A 19,612-nucleotide genomic window follows, 5' to 3' on the forward strand; every position below is an offset into this window, starting at 1 on the left:
AGATGGGTTGGATGGATATAGGTCAGACTAAAGGTAGAGTAACCAATTTGGAAATGATTCCAAAAGTTAGGAAATGAGGGTCAATACTTGTGTATTGGCAGTAAAATGGCAAGGAAGATGTGAATTCAAGAAGAGGCATCAGAGAGGAAGAATCAATGGATCTTAGTGGTTGACTCAACAAATGGTGAAACATTGTCCTTAGCATTACTCTACATTATCATCATCAGTATCCAACCTGCATGATAAGTGGTAGGATGATAGTGCCATTAACAAAAATATGTAAGTTCAAAGGTCAGCCAGCTAGGCAATGAATGTAATAACAATAGATGGCATTTATAAAGTGCATTAATGTTCTCTTTTGGCCACCCTGATTTTGAGGCAAGAGCAGGACATTGGAGGTGTTTGGTGGAGTGTTGGGATAATTAAAGTCGAAGTATAAAGATGTTGGAAGATTTTTTTTTTCTTTAAAAAAAAAATCCTTACTTTCCATTTTAAAAATGATACCGAGTATCAGTTCCAAGGCAGAAGAGTAGTAAAGGCTAGGTAAAGGAGGTTAAGTGACTTACCTGGGGTCCCACAGCTGGAAGCATCTAAGGCCAGATTTGAACCCAAGACTTCCTGTCTCTAGGTCTGGCTCTCTAGCTACTGAACCACCTATATTCTCTTCAGTAATACAGATTTAAGAATTAAGGTAGAGGCCATCCCCCAAATGATAAGTGGGCAAAAGATATTAATAGTCAGTTTTTGGATGAAGTAATAATCAAAGCCATATATAGGTATATGAAAAAATTGATCTAAATCACTACCCATTAGAGAAATGCAAACCCAAATGATTCTGAGGTATCATCTAACATTCATCAGACTGGCTAAAAATGACAAATGTTGGAGGGGATGTGGAAAAGTAGAGACACTAATACACTGTTGGTAGAACTGTAAACTAATTAACCATTTTGGAGAGCAATTTGGAATTATACCCAGAGAGTTGATAAAATTGTATATACCTTTAGATCCAGCCATTCCATTACTGGATGTTTCCCAAAGAGATCAGGGAAAAAGGAAAAGAAACTATATGTTCCAAAATATTTAAAGCAGTTCTCTTTGTGGTGGCAAAGAACTGGAAATCAAGGGGATGTCCATCAACTGGGAAATGGCTGACCAAATTGTGGTATATGATTGTGATAGAATACTACTGTGCCATGAGAAATGATGAGCAGGTTAAGTAAAAAACAAAAACAAACAAAAAAAAAACTTGAGATAATGAAGAGTAAAATGAGTAGAACCACGAGAAGAGTCTACAGTAACAGATTTAATATTTTAAGAATAACTTGTTCACCTCCAGAGAATGAACTGAAAAATAGACACAAAAGACATAATCTTTATATACATATCAGTTTCCTGTCAGATAGATACCTGGAAACAAAAAAATAAAAATAATTAAGGTAGAGGTGATATACTTCTTGTGTATAATCAAGATCAGCTAGGCATTAAAGCTGTGGGTCTTTTATGGTGGAGCTAAGAAAGAAGGTGGTGAAAGGAGGTTATCAAGAGGGAGGCTAAAAAAAAAAGGTCCCTAAAAATTATTTTTTCCCCAATTCATAATTCTACTTATAACTAGTACATATATTTTTATACATAAAGAAAACAATAAGTTCATGTATGGCACAAACCGTAACCTCAAGGGTAAAGGGTAAAACTAAAAAATTCCCCTTTCCCAGTTTCAATCTTTAATCTATTACATCCTATAAATTCCTGGATTATTAGATTATTAGAAATTACTACTACTTATAATGTAAGAACTTTTCAGGTCAGTGATTTTCCAGCTGTTAGACAAAATCAGTGTGATATGCCAGAGTTCTGGATTGCAATTAGAGGCCTTCAATTCAACTCTCAGTTCAGTTCTTTATCATCTATGAGACCTTTTTAGGGCTTTAATTTCTTCATCTGTAAATGGAGACCAAATGATTTCCCTCTAATCTATGATTCTATGATCTCTAAGCACAAGGTAAACAAGAGTAGAGATTTAACTTATTTCTTAAAACTGCAAACTCCAATCAAAAATGTAGAAAACTAATAGATATATATGAATGCAATGAATATTTCCTCAAAAAAGAATGATACAACTTTTATTTTCCACAGATTTTAAAGATACTTTTGCTACATAGTTTATGTATATTTCTATGAGATTATACTTTTCATTTATATGAAGCTCAACATTATACAATTTTAAAGTGATATGTTTGGTAGTGTATCTATAACATTTAAAAAAGTTTAGAGGTTTTTTTGGAATGTACAGTATATGAGGTAAAATTAAGATTACATTAAAAATTGTTTTCTCCTCTGCAGTAATTTGCAGTGAGGCTCAAATGGCAAATACACTATTAAATGACATTTACTATCAAAAATAGGAGTTCATTTAAGTTTTACTATGAAAAACAAGCCACTGGAGCATGACCACAGTGGCAAATCTTACCATTTTAGACATTCAACTGTATAGAAATCTCTGGGGTATGACACTCAATCTCATTTGATCTGCCAAACATGGCACTTTTAATAAGTTTCTAGAAAACGTTTGTTATCACTGTTTTATGGGAAGATTATCAGTCTATACAGAAATGTCAAAATTAAAATAAAATGTAAACATACAGTACATTATAGTGACAGGTCATTCTTACCTTGGGAAGGCTAAGTTTATCCATTTCTTTTTTGAACAAAAGTTATTCAACAGCACAGATCATTGGACGTGAAACAAGTACAACACATGCCCATTCTAATATGGAAATTCTTCAAAGATCTTCAAAGCACAAAACATACATTTCTTTTTTCCCCCCAAAAACTGACAGAAGTGCTTAATAATCATTAAAATGCTAAACCCAGCAACTAAGTAATTAGTGATTCACTACCCTAAAAAATCAAATAATAAATTAAGAAGGCAAATTACAAGTGTTTAACAGATAATATAGATAGATGTGATGAGACGCAAATTTTAGATAGCTTCACTACAGGCTGTATGTTACTGGCAGTCACTGACATCTGAAAAGATGTTCAATGTGATACTTGAAAAATTCAGTCTGTCATCCAAGAACTCACAAATGCAAGCGCACAAAACATTAATGAATTTTGCAATTGCAAAGTGCTCTAATGCAACATTAACCACATGCAATCAACAATTTGGTACAGTCTCTAAACAGACATTACATTAAACATTAGTTTTTTCAAGAAAGGAAGCAGCTTGAAGTTTTCTGGTGCAAATTACATTTTGTCTTCAGATCTGGTGCCCCTAAACAAAGAGATAATGTTTGATTTTAAATGCTGATGGTGATGGCAGTAGTTGTAGGGGAAGCAGCAAAACGTATGGTAATCCTACAAACTTTGTACATTAGAGAGCTGGCGTATATATAGGCATACGTACAGTATGTATATATACACATATGGCACGTGTGTATGTGGAGATTAACTCACATACAAACATCCATAAACTGAAACCAAATTAAATAGATGTGAAGTCCTAAAGTGATTCCAGTTACTTTTTAAAAAAGTAACTATCTAGAAGTCCTCTCTTTTCCATATTTGCAAGACAATGAAGAGGTACCTTTATGAGTAAACTTGTTTTCAGGCAAGATAACTGCCAGTGCCTCCTTTTAAGTTGTATAAATATCGATTTGCAGGAAAGAACTCCACATTTATCAAATCAGAATCTTCCTCCTTTCACAAATATTTGTCCATCCAGTTTATTGTTTGCTGCCTGAGAAAGTCCCCTCAATTATTCATCATAATCCCACTTCCCAAATAATTAAGACAAATGAGGAGGTAGAAATACAGCGCGAGATTGCTTTCACAGCATCAAACTAATATTTTTTGCAGCATGTCAGTGTAACTATTAAATATTTTGACTCATTCTGAATGTTCCACATGGTAATCTTTTAAAATAGGAACAGATGTATTACTGTTACACTCATGCTGACTGGTCAAAATCTCAATTATATTTTTGCCTTGTATAAAGTTTGTAGTATAAGAAGGCATGTTCAAAAAATACTTGATATCTCTGTGGCTTGCATTCTAATAAAGTGCCAGCCTCTATCTAACAATATAAGCATTTTAAGTGGCAAAAATGGTGTATGCTACAGTCCCAATGCCAGTGCTAAATGCCACTGCGCTTGTAAAAGCAAAATAGAAACATTTGTGGAACATGACAAAATAAACATAATGGAAGCATTCTAACAGAAAGCTACATTTTCACTTGATTACAAAGTACTGAATGATAAAGGCAATCAGAATGGAGAAAAAAGCAAAGATCACAAGGATGACTGCAGCACACTGCTCATCAGTCATCGTCCTTTGTGGCCTCGTGGTTTCTGCAGTGTCTTTGTTGGTACTGGTTGGAGGTTCAGTCCTCTGGGAGATGAATATTACGGTGGCACTGTAGGGGCCTACCAGGTCCTGATGACCTACAGTGTCTTGGCACTGTCGAATGGCACACACACGAAAACGATATTCACAGTTCTGCTGAAGGCCTGAATACCGGAAGTACCAGTCAGAACCTTTGTAAATCTATTTAAAAAGAAAGAATTCATTGTGAATGTGGGATGTAGAACATGGGAAAATTATTACTAAATAGTTTTTTTAGTACATGTACTATAAATGCTACTACTAGCAATATTTTGTCATTTATTTTCCCAATGTAATTTTACTAAAAAGAAAGAACCACCAAGACATTCCCAAGCATTTAACTTGTGGTCTATTGCATTATAGGGCACTTAGGGGAGGACTACAGATGGAGAGAACAATATTTTACATTATCTTGGAAAAGTTCTACATAAAATTTTTTGTCGACTACATAATTTTAAATGAATTTGTGGAGCCCTTCCCACAATGGATCTATTAGTAAAGTGATTAATCCTATCATTGAATTTATTTTGCAAGTCTTATTTTTACCTGTTAGGCATGATAAAATTCACAAGAATACTGTCAGGATTGGGAAAGACATAAGCAAAGGCCCAGAAGGAACAAGAATTATGTGCACACTTGAGAATTAAAGAACTACATCTGATTCTGTGCAAAAGGCTAGGTTAGGAAATAATAAAAGAGGAAGTTTAAATGTTTGAAGGATGAAAGAAGGGGCACAGTTGATAAAAGGGTCATGAAGGGCAGGGTGCAGGTTTTAATTTGCTGCCATAAATTAAGGGAGACACATCAGAAAAATGATGCAATGAGGATAACATTGAAATAATACTATTTTGGTTAATTATGTAAAGGTTAAAAGGAAGCCTAGAAATAAAGCACCCAGCTAGGGAGCTTTTTTATAGGCAAACAGGAATAAAAGCCTAACATGGTGGATAATGGAAATGGAAGGGATTGTTAAGTAAGAAATTATTCCAAAGTTTTAGGCTTGGGTAACCAATAAGATTCTGCTAGCACTGAAAATGATAGGGAAGATATATAGGGGAGGGGAATGATAACATAAGTTTTTTGTTTGTTTGTTTGTTTTGTTTTTTAAACCCTTACTTTCCATCTTGGAATTAATACTATGTATTGATTCCAAGGTGGAAGAGCAGTAAGAGCCAGGCATTGGGGGTCAAGTGATTTGCTCAGGGTCACACAGCTAGGAAATGTCTGAGGCCAATTTTGAACCTAGGACCTCCCATCTCTAGGCCTGGCTCTCAATCTACTGAGCCACCTAGCTGCCCCCTAATAGAAGTTTTTAACATATTAAGTTTCAATTGTTGGTGGAACATCTAAATAAAGCTCTCTTGTAGACAACTACAGATTCAGAATTAGAGAAAATATGCTGTGATTGATTCAAGATGGTTTCTATTTCTAAGACTAATAACCCACAGTAGCTCTTCCAAGACTTTTCATCCCTTCAAACCCCCCATGGCTTCCCTTCCCCTAACTCTGTTAGCTGAGAAATGTATAATTGAAAATCTGTTACCCTAAAAAAGAACTACATATCCCAAGAGCCCACTGACTTCCTGTCATTATGTACTTCCTGTAGAGAGAGGATAAAGGTAGTGGTTGTTAAGGCTCCTACGCTCTCTGATGGAGAATCAGCAGCGATGGTGGTGAGTGGGGATGGCTAAAAATGGCTAACCAGCCATGGGCACATGGTCTTTATTTTGTATCTTCTTTATTCCTTTTATTTTCTAATGATCATTTAATAAACCTTCACAAAATATAATATTTCTATTATATTATATTATATTTCATTTTATATTTTTATTTTATTATATTATTTTATATTTTACTATATTTTATTTTATATTTTATATTATATTATATTTTATGGAGGTTTAATCATTTTTAGTCATCCCCACTCACCACCATCGCTGCTGATTCTCCATCAGAGAGTGCAGGAGCCTCAACAACCATTCCCTTTATCCTCTCTCTACAGGAAGTACCATAATGACAGGAAGTCAGTGGGCTCTTGGGATATGTAGTTCTTTTTTTAGGGTAACAGATTTTCAATTATACAGAACCCTACCTTGTATTTTATAGAAGAAATTTCAGTCATTTGCTGTGAGCTTCTTCTCTCATCTTGTCTAGATTGCTTTCTGCAACTATTTCTTCATTCATCTCATACAAAGAGGTGATCCGTCTCACACTACATGTACGAGCGATACAATTCCACTCCAACTTCTCCAGCAGATTGCCTCTTCTTTTATCCCTACTCTTTCACTTACCAATCTCTCCCTTGTCTGCTGGCTGCTTTCCTAATGCTTACAAACATGCCCATGCCTTCCCCATCTTCCAAAAACCCTCACTTGACCTTTCATTCAGACTAGTGCTCATCCTATATTTGTTATACTTTTAGTAGCTAAATGCCTGGAGAAAAATGTCTGTGTTTGATGCGTCCACTTTTTTCCCCTCACTTTCTGTAGCCTGGCTTCTAACCTCATCATTCAACTGAAATTTGTTTGCTCCAGAGTTACCAATGACTAACAGCCAAATCTAATGGCTGTATCTCAATCCCTCTCTGCAGACTTTGACAATTGTGCTCACTCTCCTCTCTAAGTTTGTAAGGGAACTCTATCCCCATTCTCCTGCCTGACTACTCTTTCTCAGCCTCCCTTGCTGGACCTTCATTCAGGTCACCTGTGCTAAAAGTGGATGTCCTTTAGGGCTCTGCCTTGGGCCCTCTTCTCTATACTATTTCATTTGGTGATTTCATTATCTCTCAGGAATTCAATTATCTCTATGCTAATGATTTTCAAATTTACTTATCCAGCCCTAACCTCTCTCCTAAACTCCAGGCTCCTATCTCTAACTGCTAATTGAACATTTCAAATTGGATACCTATATAGCTCCATACATCTTAAACTCCACATGTCCCAAACTGAAGTTTTCTTGACTTCCTGATCACATTATTGACTTGTATTGAGTTGGCACAGTCCACTATCTTCAGGGTTTTTGGATAAATTGTCTATTCATATATCTCCTATATCTTGTATGAAGACAACATCTTTAACTTGACTGTAAGACTTTTCATTTATCCCTATTAAATTTATTTTTATTAGATTTAACCCAATGTTCTGGCCTGAAATGATCTTTATTTATTTTTTTTTTAGTTTGTCATCTGTGTATTAGCTATCTCTTCTAGCTTTCATGAGCTGTAAATTTAATAAACATGCCATTTATGCCTTTATCCAAATAACTGATAGAAACATCAGACAGTGAAGGGTGAAGCACATGTCCCAGGGCATTCCACTTGAGACTTCCTTCATACAACCATGAGCAATCTATCTTTCAGTAAGATCTGACCCCATCTAATGGTACTGCTTTCTCCATCTTATCCATGAGAATGAAACCTTACCAAATGCTTACACTTACTCTCTGTGTGATGTCAAGGGATACCACTTAATCCTATTTGCCTCAATTTTCTCATCTGTAAAATGAGCTGGAGAAGGAAATAGAAAACCATTCTAGTATCTTTGCCAAGAAAACCTCCAATGGAGTTTTGAGGAACTGGACATGATTGAAAAATAACTGAATAACAAATACATTGATTAAGAAACAGAAAAGAAAGGATGACTTGAAAGTCCCTGGGAGACTACTTGAAAGTTTGCACTTGAATATCCAAGAGACTTGAAAGTGACCTTGGAGACATACTTTATTATACTGCATAAATTCCAACAATTAGAAATTCATCAGGGTTAGTAAATCTTTTAAAATAAAAATACCTCTGATGGGATTAAATATTTATGTGAACCAAATGAATTAACTTATTTTCTGCCCATACCAGAAATCAACTGCAAAGAAAGAATTCAGATGAGAAGGCTAGGTAGATATGGAAGAAAAGAGGGCTAAGAGAGAGGCACAAATTGGGGGATGCAGAATACTTTGGGAGGGAGAAGGACAATCTAAAGACCATAACAGTGAGAGATTGAATATTGTGAGCTTGAGGTGGGGACGAATGACAGAAAAGGTGATATAGAGCTAAGGGCCAAAATGTTGAGGAATTCTGAAATCCTCTTATTTGGGCCTTTTCTTCTTCTTTTGCCTTCTCTTATTAAATGCTGCTTTTCTTCCAATTTCATGACCCCTCAATTCTCTTCTAGGCCATCTCTCTTGCATCATCCACTCTTATTATCTTCCTTTCCTTATCCTATTCCCATTAGTGAACCAGTTCAATGCTACACTGTTTTCCTCTTGAGGCCTTATGTTACTCCTACTATCTACCTCTTCTGCTCCTATACATATGGTGCTGAACAAAGGTGAAGTCACAAAAAAATTTTCAGACTGGGTCCATTACAAATTTATGTTACACAAACACAACTGGGTCCTCACTGCTGCGAGGTGATTCTATTGTTATTGTTAAGTCATTTTGGTTGTGTTTGACTCTATGTTACACTCCATTTGGTGTTTTCTTGGCAGAGATAGTGGAGTGGTTTGTCATATTTTTCTCCAACTCATTTTACAGATGAGGAAACTGAGGCAAACAGGGTTAAGTCACTTGCCCCAGAGTCACATAGCAAGTAAATGTCTGAGATTTAAACTCAGGTCTTCCTGACTCTAGGTGGGGTACTCTATCCACTGTGCCACCTAGTTGTCCAATCCTATTACACGTCCCTTATCCTACTCTCCAGAGAGGCTACTCCAAACCTCATTCTCCCTGTGAACCTTCTAGGTTTTCCCCTTCTCTCACCCTTTTAGCCAAGATCTTTTTCTCAGATTTTACAGAAAAAAATTTAGGGCCATTTACTGTGAAACTTCTCATCTCCTATCCCTATCTCTTCACAAAGGTTAATACCTCTACCTGCTCGAATGATTTCATGCCTTTCCATCTCCTCCAACAGATTGTCTACTTTCAATTGTTTGCTGTCTTTGCTTGCCTGCTTTCCTAAGTCTTCAAATATTCCCATGTCTCTTCCATTCTCAATAATCCTACATTTGATCCTTCCATCTACACTAAATTTCATCCAGTATTTTTGCTGCCCTTTGTGGCTCAACTCCTTGAAAAAACTGTAGTCGTTCTATTTTCTCTCCTCAGTCTCTTCTTGCAATCCAGCTTCCAGTTTCATCATTTCACTGAAACTTCTCTCCTCAAAGATATTACTGATCTCTTAATTGCCAAATGCAATGGCCTCTTCTCAATCCTCGTTTTCCTTAACTTCTCTGCAGCCTTTGACATTCTTGATTATCCTCTCCTCAAAACTCTCTCCCCCCTAGGTTTTCAACATACGACTCACTCATGATTCTCTCTTCTCTGTCTCTCTTGCTGGATCTCCTCCAGATTCTTTAACTATATTTATAGAGTTCTGTTCAGGACTCCCACCTCTTTTCACTCTATTCTAAATCACTTGTTTATCTCAAGAGTTCCCATGGATTTAATTACTATTACTATGCTGATGAGTCTCAAGTCTATCTTTCCTATCTTTAATCTGTAGTCCTTCAATCTTGCACCTTCACCTTCCTGACAGACACTTAGATGTCCAGTAGACATCTTTATAAAAAAAGTTAAAATAAATTTTCATTTTTTCCAGATTATACATCAAAACAATTTAATTTTTTTTCTGATATTTTGCAATCTATGTTCTTTTTCCTTCCTACCTTTCTCTCATCCCCAAGGCAGATAATGAGATAGATTGTATAAATATTTTCATATGATACATATTTCCATTTTTGTCATGTTGTGAAAGAAGAGACATACTGTTTACACTAGAGAAAAATTCATGGAGAAAATAAAGCATCTACTAGATGAACTCAGTATTTTTCCTCCTACACCTTTCCTGGGTCCTCTTACTATAGAGGGCAAAACCTTCAGTCTCTCAGGCTCACAGTCTAGTTTTCATCTTTGGTCCTCACTATCTCTTAACATCCCTCCCTCCCCCAAGCCAATCCATTGCCAAGGCCTATCAATTTCATCATTCTGATGGAATATGCCCCTTTTCTCTCCTCTGCCGCCTTGTACCTGAATTATTATTTTTTTAAACCCTTACTGTTTTAGTAACAACTCTTCAACAGAAGGGCAAGGTCTAGGCAAATAGTGTTAAGTGACTTGCCCAAGGTCATACAGCTAGGAAGTGACTGAAGCCCCATGTCCACCTGATTCCAAGTCTTATCAAATCAACTCTATCTTACCTATCCTGCTCTATCCATAGTGCTACCCAGATCTCCTTATGCCTACATTGTTGCAATTGCAGCTAGTGGGTCTGTCTGTCTCAAGTCTCTCACCATTCCAATCCACCCTCTCTATGTAGCCACATAACACCATTCCTCCTCCACCCTACTGCCCACTCAATAAGAATCCAGTGGTTCCCCATCACTTCCAGAATCAAATATAAAATCCTTTGGCTCTCAAACCTTCAGAACAGCCCCTCCTGCCTTTCCAGTTTTCTGACACTTTACTTCTCATATTCTGTAATCTAGGGACAGTGGGCTCCTTGCAGTTTCACAAAAAAGATAGTCCATCCCTCAAGTCTAGGCATTTTCGCTGGTGTACCCCATGCCTAGAATGCTCTCCACCCTCAACTCTGCCTACTAGATTTCCTCTAAGTACCAAATAAAATCCCATTTTCTATGGGAAGCCTCTCCTAACCCTTCTTAATCCCAATATCTTTCCTCTTTTACTTATTTCCCATTTATCCTGTAGATAGCTTGTTTGTACATATTTGTTTGCTTGTTGGCTTCTCTGTTAGATTATTAATTCCTTGAGAGCAGGGACTGTTCTTTGCTTCTCTTTTTATCTCCAGTACTTAGCATAATGTCCAGCAAATATAAAGCACTACTGGCTCACAAAATTCTGTCTAGGACTGGCTTTATGTCAGCAAATTGGGAAGAAATTCTTTTCTTCCTCTTAAAGTAAATGGCTCCTTGCTCTTACAACAAAGATTTAGTTCTATTATTAATGGAATTCTAGTATACGGTGAGTTAAATATATTTATCTATAGTTACCCTGAACCTAAATACTACTTAAATTTTTCCTATGAAAAATTTAGATTAAGAAGTTAATACACTTGAGGGGATTATAATCTCAATGGTTATGGGGATTCTAAGTGTGGAAACTCCTACTATTTTGCAAATATAATACAATTTAAAAGTCTTAGAGTTGCCTGAAGCATTGAAAAATTATGTGATAGATCCAGGATCATTGATCTAGTATGTGCCACAAAAAGATGATTCAAACTAAGATTCTTCACACTAAATTTGCCTCCCTGGTGCTCAACAAACGAACTTTTGAAAATGAATTCTTTAAAAATTGAAGAATAGGGGGCAGCTGGGTGCCTCAGTGGATTGAGAGCTAGGCCTAGAGACGGGAAGTCCTAGGTTCAAATCTGACCTCAGACACTTCCCAGATGTGTGACCTGGACAAGTTCCTTAACCCCCATTGCCTTTAAAAAAAAAAGAAAGTTGAAGAATATGTATATAGAATGAGGTATTTTATAAGCACCTCTGGAACTTTAAAAGTTCTTGGGAAATTGGTATTTCTGTCAAAATTAGGCAGTCTGTCAACATTCAAGGGACACATAAATGACCAGATTAACTTAAAAAAAAAAAGTTCAATTAGTAGTAGCAATTGATGAACTCTACATAGTGAGTGAAAAGGGGTATTAAAGATCCATACTCTTAACGGGTCCTTATTTAATTTAAAATGATAATAAAATTATATTTTCATCAATATTAATTTTGCTTCCTCTTGGAAGGAAACACACTTATCTGTGAAATACAGTTTAAACCTAATTATCATGTCAATTTGCAGGCAGCTTAATAAGGATGCTAAATTTAATATCTATGTAGAGTAAAATTGAGGCTTTTTGTAATTTGAACTAATATATTTACAGTTCCATGTAACATACAGTCATATGCAAAAATAGAATTATAATTTGGATAGGAATAATCAGGCTAAATAATATATGAAGGAGAAATATGGCTCAAATTTTGATGGAGAAGTGGGGAGAAAGAAATTGTAGCATAGACTAAGGCAGGATGAAATTCAAACATGAATTTCAAAAATAATTGATGTATTTTTTATTTTAAAAGTTTACTGCTATTTATTTTTGTTTTAACCCTCAGCTATTTCCCCCTTTGCCCTCCTCTACATCATGTCACAATGAGAATAGTTAAGCAAATTCATGATAATATATTATATCACTTTCCACATTCACAGTTTCTCTGCCCACTTTTCAACTGAGAGCAGAGGTATTGAGAAATTTATACGCAATTGTCAAGGTTATCAATGTTCAAATATATCTAAAATATAATAGAGTTAGAAGAATGGAATTAGGAGCTTGCTTTGGGTAATGAAGATCTCTTACAGATATTTTTATGATTCAAATACTCTTCTAGTTTCCTAAAAAATCACCATAATATGTGAAAGGAAATTCTTGGTTCTCTTTGTCTATTCTGAGTTTGCACTTGTGAAAAAGGAATCCTTTGTTCTCTTTGCCTAGTTAGTACCTCACTAGATTGAAGACAGGATTAACTCTCTTTTGTCTACTTTTCAATTAATCAATAAAAGCAAATAGCAAACACTCATATTTAACCTTAAAGTAAGGGAAGTCTACAAACTCTTACTCCTGGAGGAGAGTTAACACTTTTAGAGGTGAGAAGCCAGCAAGATAGTTGGAAGAGCTCCACCCCTTTTTCTAACTCAAACAGAAGAATTCATACACTCAGAAACATGTGAGTCCAAAGGTGTGAATCCTAGGAGGAGAGTTGCCACCTTCAGAGGATGAGAGGTGTGAGAACTTTGGAAACTGTGATTGGCCCCTGTGAAGAGGGGGCAAGGATAGGAAACCACCATAAGTCACAAAATCCTTCAGCTAGCAGTCTGGTGAAGTTGAGTCTTGTGGGGAGTGTCTCCTGGAAGCAGTCTTCGAGAGAACCTCATTGGAGACTGCAGCATGGATCCTGACTCCAACTTAGACTCTGACTCCTGGACTACTTGGTTGGGTGAGTGAAAAGGCTGACTCCCTTCCTAGTTTCCTAAGCCTAGCTTCCATCTTGGAGGAGGCGACATGATTACTCACTACCAGCCCTCCCGGTATAGGTATTTTTGCTAACCTCTTTCACATTTCCCTACTTTATTGTTTCCCCTCTATTTTGGTAAATAAACTTGTGTCCAACCATTAAATTTAATCTTTACAAGTAGATCCCCTCAGTAACAAATTCATACTGTACCTGTGGCTATAAAGCAATTTAAATACATATCTCAATTAAATTTCAGGGAAATCTTTTACTTCAATTTCCAACTTCTCTAACCTTATTTAAAATATTGTGCTGGGTGAAAGGAATGGAGTAACATTTAATGCAATTTTAAGTCAGGCATATTTCACACAAGTGGATGGAGTGCTAGCTTAGCTAAGAGCTGTTAAAACTATTAAGATCACATATCATTCCTGATGCTCACTAGCCAGGTAACCATAGGCAAAAGTCATTCTCTGAATTTCAGGTAACTTACTCTCTATGGTTTATCTTCTAAATTGTAAGTAGGTGGAAGGAAGATTTCTCATATTTACAAAATCAGATTCCTTACATATTAATGAAAAATCTGACTAACTTCAATCAAATACTGTAAAATATAATTAAACAAAATACCTGTTTGAAGTCCGAGTCTTTTCCCACCATAACTTGAAGACTGTAAATAATTGGGTCACCTTTCATTGGCTGTAAAACCTCCCATGTGATTTCACAGGTGTGATCATTTATTTTGTCTATTCTTGGGGCTAAAGGAAACAAACAATACTGTAAAAGTATACATGGTATTTAGCAGCAACATATAATCAGAGAGCTACTGTACTCTAATTACTAAATTAGTAAAATTTCAAAAACAAAATTAGAGAAGACTTAAATATACATTTATGTCTCTTCTCAGTGTTTTAGCTATGTGTTTTCACTGTTCCCTTTGCCCTTTTGCTACCTATCTGTGACTAATGCATACCTAGTCCCCAAAGCCCTCAAGGTTGGCAAGGACAGAATCTGAATAGGAAAAGAGGTAAGGTAGAAAAAAAAATAAAACTAGGAATGCTTCTTTCTCATTCATTGCTGGAAATGCTATCCACATTCCCCTAAAGGATTATGCTTCCCAGTCAACAGACCTACACACCTCCATGACTGAACTCTTAAGGAAAACCTCAAATGGTATTCCTCTTTAATCTATCTGAGTCAGGCCTAACACTGAAGGTAGGAATAATTCCTACATGTATTATTTTATGCTAACTGCTCTAGGAAAAAGAAGCCACTCTCTGATGCCCATATAACCTCTTTGCCTTCTTCTGTCTAGATTTTTGCTTGCCTCACTGCATAAGCCTGCAATGTCCTTCTTTCCTGCTCTTTGCTAGTTAGAAAGAAATATACCCTGATTACCTACATTGGGAAAAGCTTTCTCTCATCTCATGAAGCACTTTGTTTAGTAATTGGCAAATGCATTTATCATGCAATATTGTGTATCATTACATATATTTTTAATTATATATTATTTCTTTTCTGGATTCTAAGCCTCTGTGGGCAAATTTATCTAAACTCTCTATCCCTATGAGGGTCTAACAAAGCATTGTATATAATGAATATACATAATAAAATATTTATTGAACGAATGTGTAACCTTAGGATGTATGTGTCTAAGTGAATTCAATTTAGTAAATATTTATTGGGCAACTGGGAGTATTAACTTGGAACTTTTTCATGGGTCACAAGTAAAACCTACCCTAGCCTAACTGTGATCATAAGTTCCTTACTCAAAAGTGGCTTATGATGTAGGCAAAAACAGAGCAGTCACTTTCAGAATTGAGTACACAGACAAAAACCTTGTTTTTAAGATCTGCATACTGGTCTCCAATACTTTTCATGTTACTATTTATTTGTAAAATGACCCTGTGAAACATCTCCATGAATTAAGAGGGCATTTACTGCCTAAAAAGAAAGTTAAATGCAAGCATATAACCCAGAAGAGTGTGCTGTGGGATTCTCTTATGCTGGGTTCAAACAAATAACAGTCATCATCTAAATCACTAATTTGAGGGACAAGAAAAGTATATATATTCCCCCCTCCCCCAATTAACTAAGAGTTAAAACATGCTGGATAACATCTTTTTTTTCCCCTTCTATTAGTAGATTCTCTGCTGTTTAATATAACCCAAAGAATTAAAGGGAAGTGATATGCAAATCATCATTGTGTATGTTAAGAATTGGAAACATGAATACAGTCTGAATCTTTCCACAAACCAACCTGCTTGTTTATTCAGGCTAGCTTTCCCAGGTCAAATTTTTCTTACACAATGAAGCAGTTTTTACATTTTGTACAATGAAAAATAATATTATGGTATTTTAATATACATGTTAAAGTACCTGATAAGGCTTCTGGAATACAGATCTATTGCTCTTATTTTTTTTTTTAATATTAGGGCTACAGTTGGGTACTTAATGTATATTTAATTTTGCTAAATTCATTTTCTAGAAAAAATAGCATTAGAAGTTGCTTACTTACCTTTCAAGGCTGCTGGCACAGATTTTGGAGTAGTGAAAGTATATTTCTGAGAAAGAGGACCTTCCCCAGCTTCATTGCAAGCTTGAATACAGAATTTATAGGATGTTGACTCACTGAGTCTTTGTACTTTATATGTATGACATGGTCCTCTGTACAAGGATATAAACCTAATATGGAAATAAACCAACTAAATGTTTACAAATAGATATTCTCTAGTTTAAAAACTTGTAAATCAGGCAAACAAAGAAATAAGAACATATACTATCAAAATATAATAATGAAGTATAAATGTTACAGATTTTAATGGCATGGTAAAAGTGTTTTAAAGAGTAAAAAAAAAGAAGAATCTTAGTCTTATTATGTTATAATACCAGTAAACTACTAGTGAGAATCCCCTATCACCACCACAACCACCACCACAAGCATCATAGTCTTCTATTTAGAGTGCTTACTATGACTGTTAGTGACACCACAAAATACAACACACCATCCCTACTATTAATGAGCTAAAACAAGACCAGAGAGATAGGTCATATAAATAAATGATAGAACAATAAAGCAATAGGCTAAGTTCCAAGAGTGGCAGCAATATGGTTTTAGGTGGGAGTGAGATTTTCTAAGGTATTGCCATCTCCATAGAGTGAAGCTGTAGTTTACAGGAGATGAGAGGAAATGGGCAAACTAGGAAGGTGTGGGTAGGTCTAGGGGAGGAGGATTTGAAGGGAATTCAATGAAGATCCTGAAGTTGATAAGTATGATGGCAGGGGATGATCTGAAGAGAATGGTTATGAGCCAGGTACCGATTCCTTTGAGAAAGGAGAGATCACAGAAAATATGGATTATAATGAACTAGAAAGGAGGAGAATCAACTTCGTAATGGTAGCAGAGGAAGTCTGAGAGAAGGAGGGAATCTAGGGCTAAAATGAAAGGATTAGCTTAGAAGAGGATCACCTCTTTTCCTCTAATATGAAAGAAGAAAGAAAGGATGAGTAAATATAAAATTATGTGGTGAGACTTATAAGCATATACTGACAGGATTCCTGATCTATGAAAGCTGAAAAACCTAAAAAAAATATATACAAAACACAAGTCAAAATAAGTTAATTACATATATACATGAACACACAGAACATATCAAATGATTTATTTTGATTTAAAATAAATTGTTCCTTTTATCTGTAGGAGACTCAATTGCTAAACAAAGGTTTAGAAAAATTCAATCCCCGGGCCAGTAATTTAGTCTAAAATACAATTTGAAGATGGTCTTTAGAATGAACTGGGTAAGATGGCTTAGTGGTTACAAGAAAGAAAAAGTGCTAAAATGAAATTCTTGTGGTTGAATAAAGGAAGAAGGTGGATAACTAGTTACAAAATAGCTTATTTTCATTTTACACCTCATGAATTTTCCAGAGATAAATTAAACAAGTTTCCTATACCAATGAAAAGGAAGGAAATTTATAGTAAATCTTTTCTCATTTACTAGAAAAGTACATTTTTAATTAGAAGAGAGATTGGGCCTGCAAAATCTTTGAGAGCTGTCCAAGGTAGCAAGAAGTCACAAAACTCGTCTAAACTAGGACTAGAACTCAGACCTTTTTGCTAGGTGGTCTTTGTTATCCTTAAAAGATTTATTTATTTAGGCCCTTACCTTCATCTTGGAATCAATACTGTGTTTTGGTTCCAAGGCAGAAGAGTGGTAAGGGATAGGCAATAAGGGTTAAGTGACTTGCCCAGGGTCACACAGCTGGGAAGTGTCTGAGGCGAGATTTGAATTTAGGACCTCCCATCTCTAGTCCTGGCTCACAATCCACTGAGCTACCCAGTTGCCCCCTAAAAGAATTATTTAAAACAGATTTAAGGCAATTTATAAAATAGAGACCAAAAGATATACATAAGACTAACTCTTACCTTCCATTCTTATCTTCCATGAGAAGGTGATACTGAATGGAATCTGTAGTTAATGCCTTTGTGGCTCCTTCCCCCCACTTTAGCTTGAGGTTCTGGTGATTGAAGGCTGCACATTCCAGGCGAGGAGGGTCAGGAGGGAGGGGCTTAGTTTTTAATTTTATTGTGTGACTGAAAGGACCAGCTCCAAGGCTATTCAAGGCTTGAATTCGTATTCTAAGAATCACAGGCATAAAATGATATTGATAAATTTTAGCTTATAATGGATTGCTGTATTAGAATTCTTACCAGGCTACCCAGCATAGATAAAGAAAAAAAATTAAACGGTTACACTAGTATTTAAAAAGCCCCAAACCATTTCCTATTTATTTTTTGGAAATTATGGCAAAGGCAAGTTATCAACATGAAATGAGATACAACACATTATTTCCATCAGAGCAGTGCAGACATGGATTTAAAGCTATAAAGAACCTTAAGAAGTAGAGATTATTTCCTTATTTTAAAGATGAAGAAGCTGAGGTTTAAAGTTGTTAACCATTTTACCCAAGTTTAGAAAGCTAGAAATCTGTTGTGAGCTCTTTTACTTAACAGGTGGTTATGCTTTCATTTTTATTAATGGAAATTAAGTAGTATGTCTTTTTTCTTTAGTAGACCTAGGTGTTTTCTTAATATTGAAATGCAAGTAATCCAATAATAAAAAGTATGGGATGTAAAATAAGACCACTTAAAATATGTGGTAATAATTAAAAACATTTTATTCAGCAATCTCACAAATATACTAAGTATATTTTATTTGGGGCTGAATGGAACAATTTCCAATCTGATTTTCACGAAACATTGAAACTCATTGTGTTTAGGATTTTCATTTTAAGTAAAAAGTTAATTCCCTGATTTGTTCTCTGCCAACGTGTTGTAAGGTATAGTAGAAAGAGTGTTGGACTTGGGAATCAAGACAGACCTTAATTTAAATGCTGCTTACAACACTTATTAACTCTGTGACTTAAAAGCTAGTCTCTGGTTCTCAGATTTATTTATAATTAATAATAATACTTAAAAGTACCTCCACTTTACAGGGCTGGTGTAAAAATCAAACAAGATAATATGTTTAAAGTACTTTGTACATACTGAAGCACTATGTAAACATTAGGTATCGTTATCAGAGGGCTGAGTCTGATACTAGCCAAATATAGAGTGACAAGGATGGACAGTAAAATTTTTTTGTTGGCGTTATGGGTCCAAGTGTCATTTTGATCACATTCTAAAAAGAAATATTTTGGGTAGAGGAAGGTAGAGTTGGCCATCTCATATTAAAGTGATTTTTTTACAAAAAATAATTTCAGCATATGAAGATATTATACAATTAGGGAATGTCAGTATTAAATAAGGTCAGAGAGATTTAGTTCACTTTTTAGTCAGCAAATAGGGTACAATGGAAAGCCATACTAGATTCGGAGTCAGAGGACTTTTGGTTCAAATCGCAGTTCTGCCATGTATTGTGTGACTGGGCAAACCATTTAAATTTTCTGAGCTTTGGTTTCCTTAATTGTAAAACAAAGGGTTTAGAGAAACTGTAGCTACTATTTTTATGAATGACTATTGGCCCATTCCACCTCTAATACTAAGACCCAATGTCATACAGAAAGTTAAATTTAAATATTTTGATGAGAATTATGTGGATGATAAAATGGAGCTAGAAATCGACAGGTAGCTAATATATTTCATTTATTAAAAAAAGCAACTATCTACCAAAACATGTGAAAATTCTTTCCCAGAAATGTTATTTTAAAA

General features: G+C 35.4%; 1 protein-coding gene across 7 annotated transcripts in view; it reads right to left on the reverse strand.

Annotated features, from left to right (window-relative positions):
• Positions 1 to 1,293: 1,293 nt before the first annotated feature.
• The window catches only part of FNDC3A (fibronectin type III domain containing 3A), a 191,382-nt gene continuing 173,063 nt past the window's right edge, over positions 1,294 to 19,612 (reverse strand). For all 7 annotated transcript variants that reach the window (XM_016421933.2, XM_007495421.3, XM_056794841.1 and 4 more), the window contains 4 exons: positions 17,828 to 18,040; positions 15,920 to 16,086; positions 14,032 to 14,159; positions 1,294 to 4,548 (listed from right to left, as the gene is read on the reverse strand). In XM_016421933.2, the coding sequence (XP_016277419.1) occupies positions 4,234 to 4,548; positions 14,032 to 14,159; positions 15,920 to 16,086; positions 17,828 to 18,040 (823 nt within the window). In that variant the 3' untranslated portion in view covers positions 1,294 to 4,233. The remainder of the gene's footprint in view (positions 4,549 to 14,031; positions 14,160 to 15,919; positions 16,087 to 17,827; positions 18,041 to 19,612) is intronic.

The sequence above is a fragment of the Monodelphis domestica genome, chromosome 4 (genome assembly GCF_027887165.1).
Source record: "Monodelphis domestica isolate mMonDom1 chromosome 4, mMonDom1.pri, whole genome shotgun sequence".
NCBI lineage: Eukaryota > Metazoa > Chordata > Mammalia > Didelphimorphia > Didelphidae > Monodelphis > Monodelphis domestica.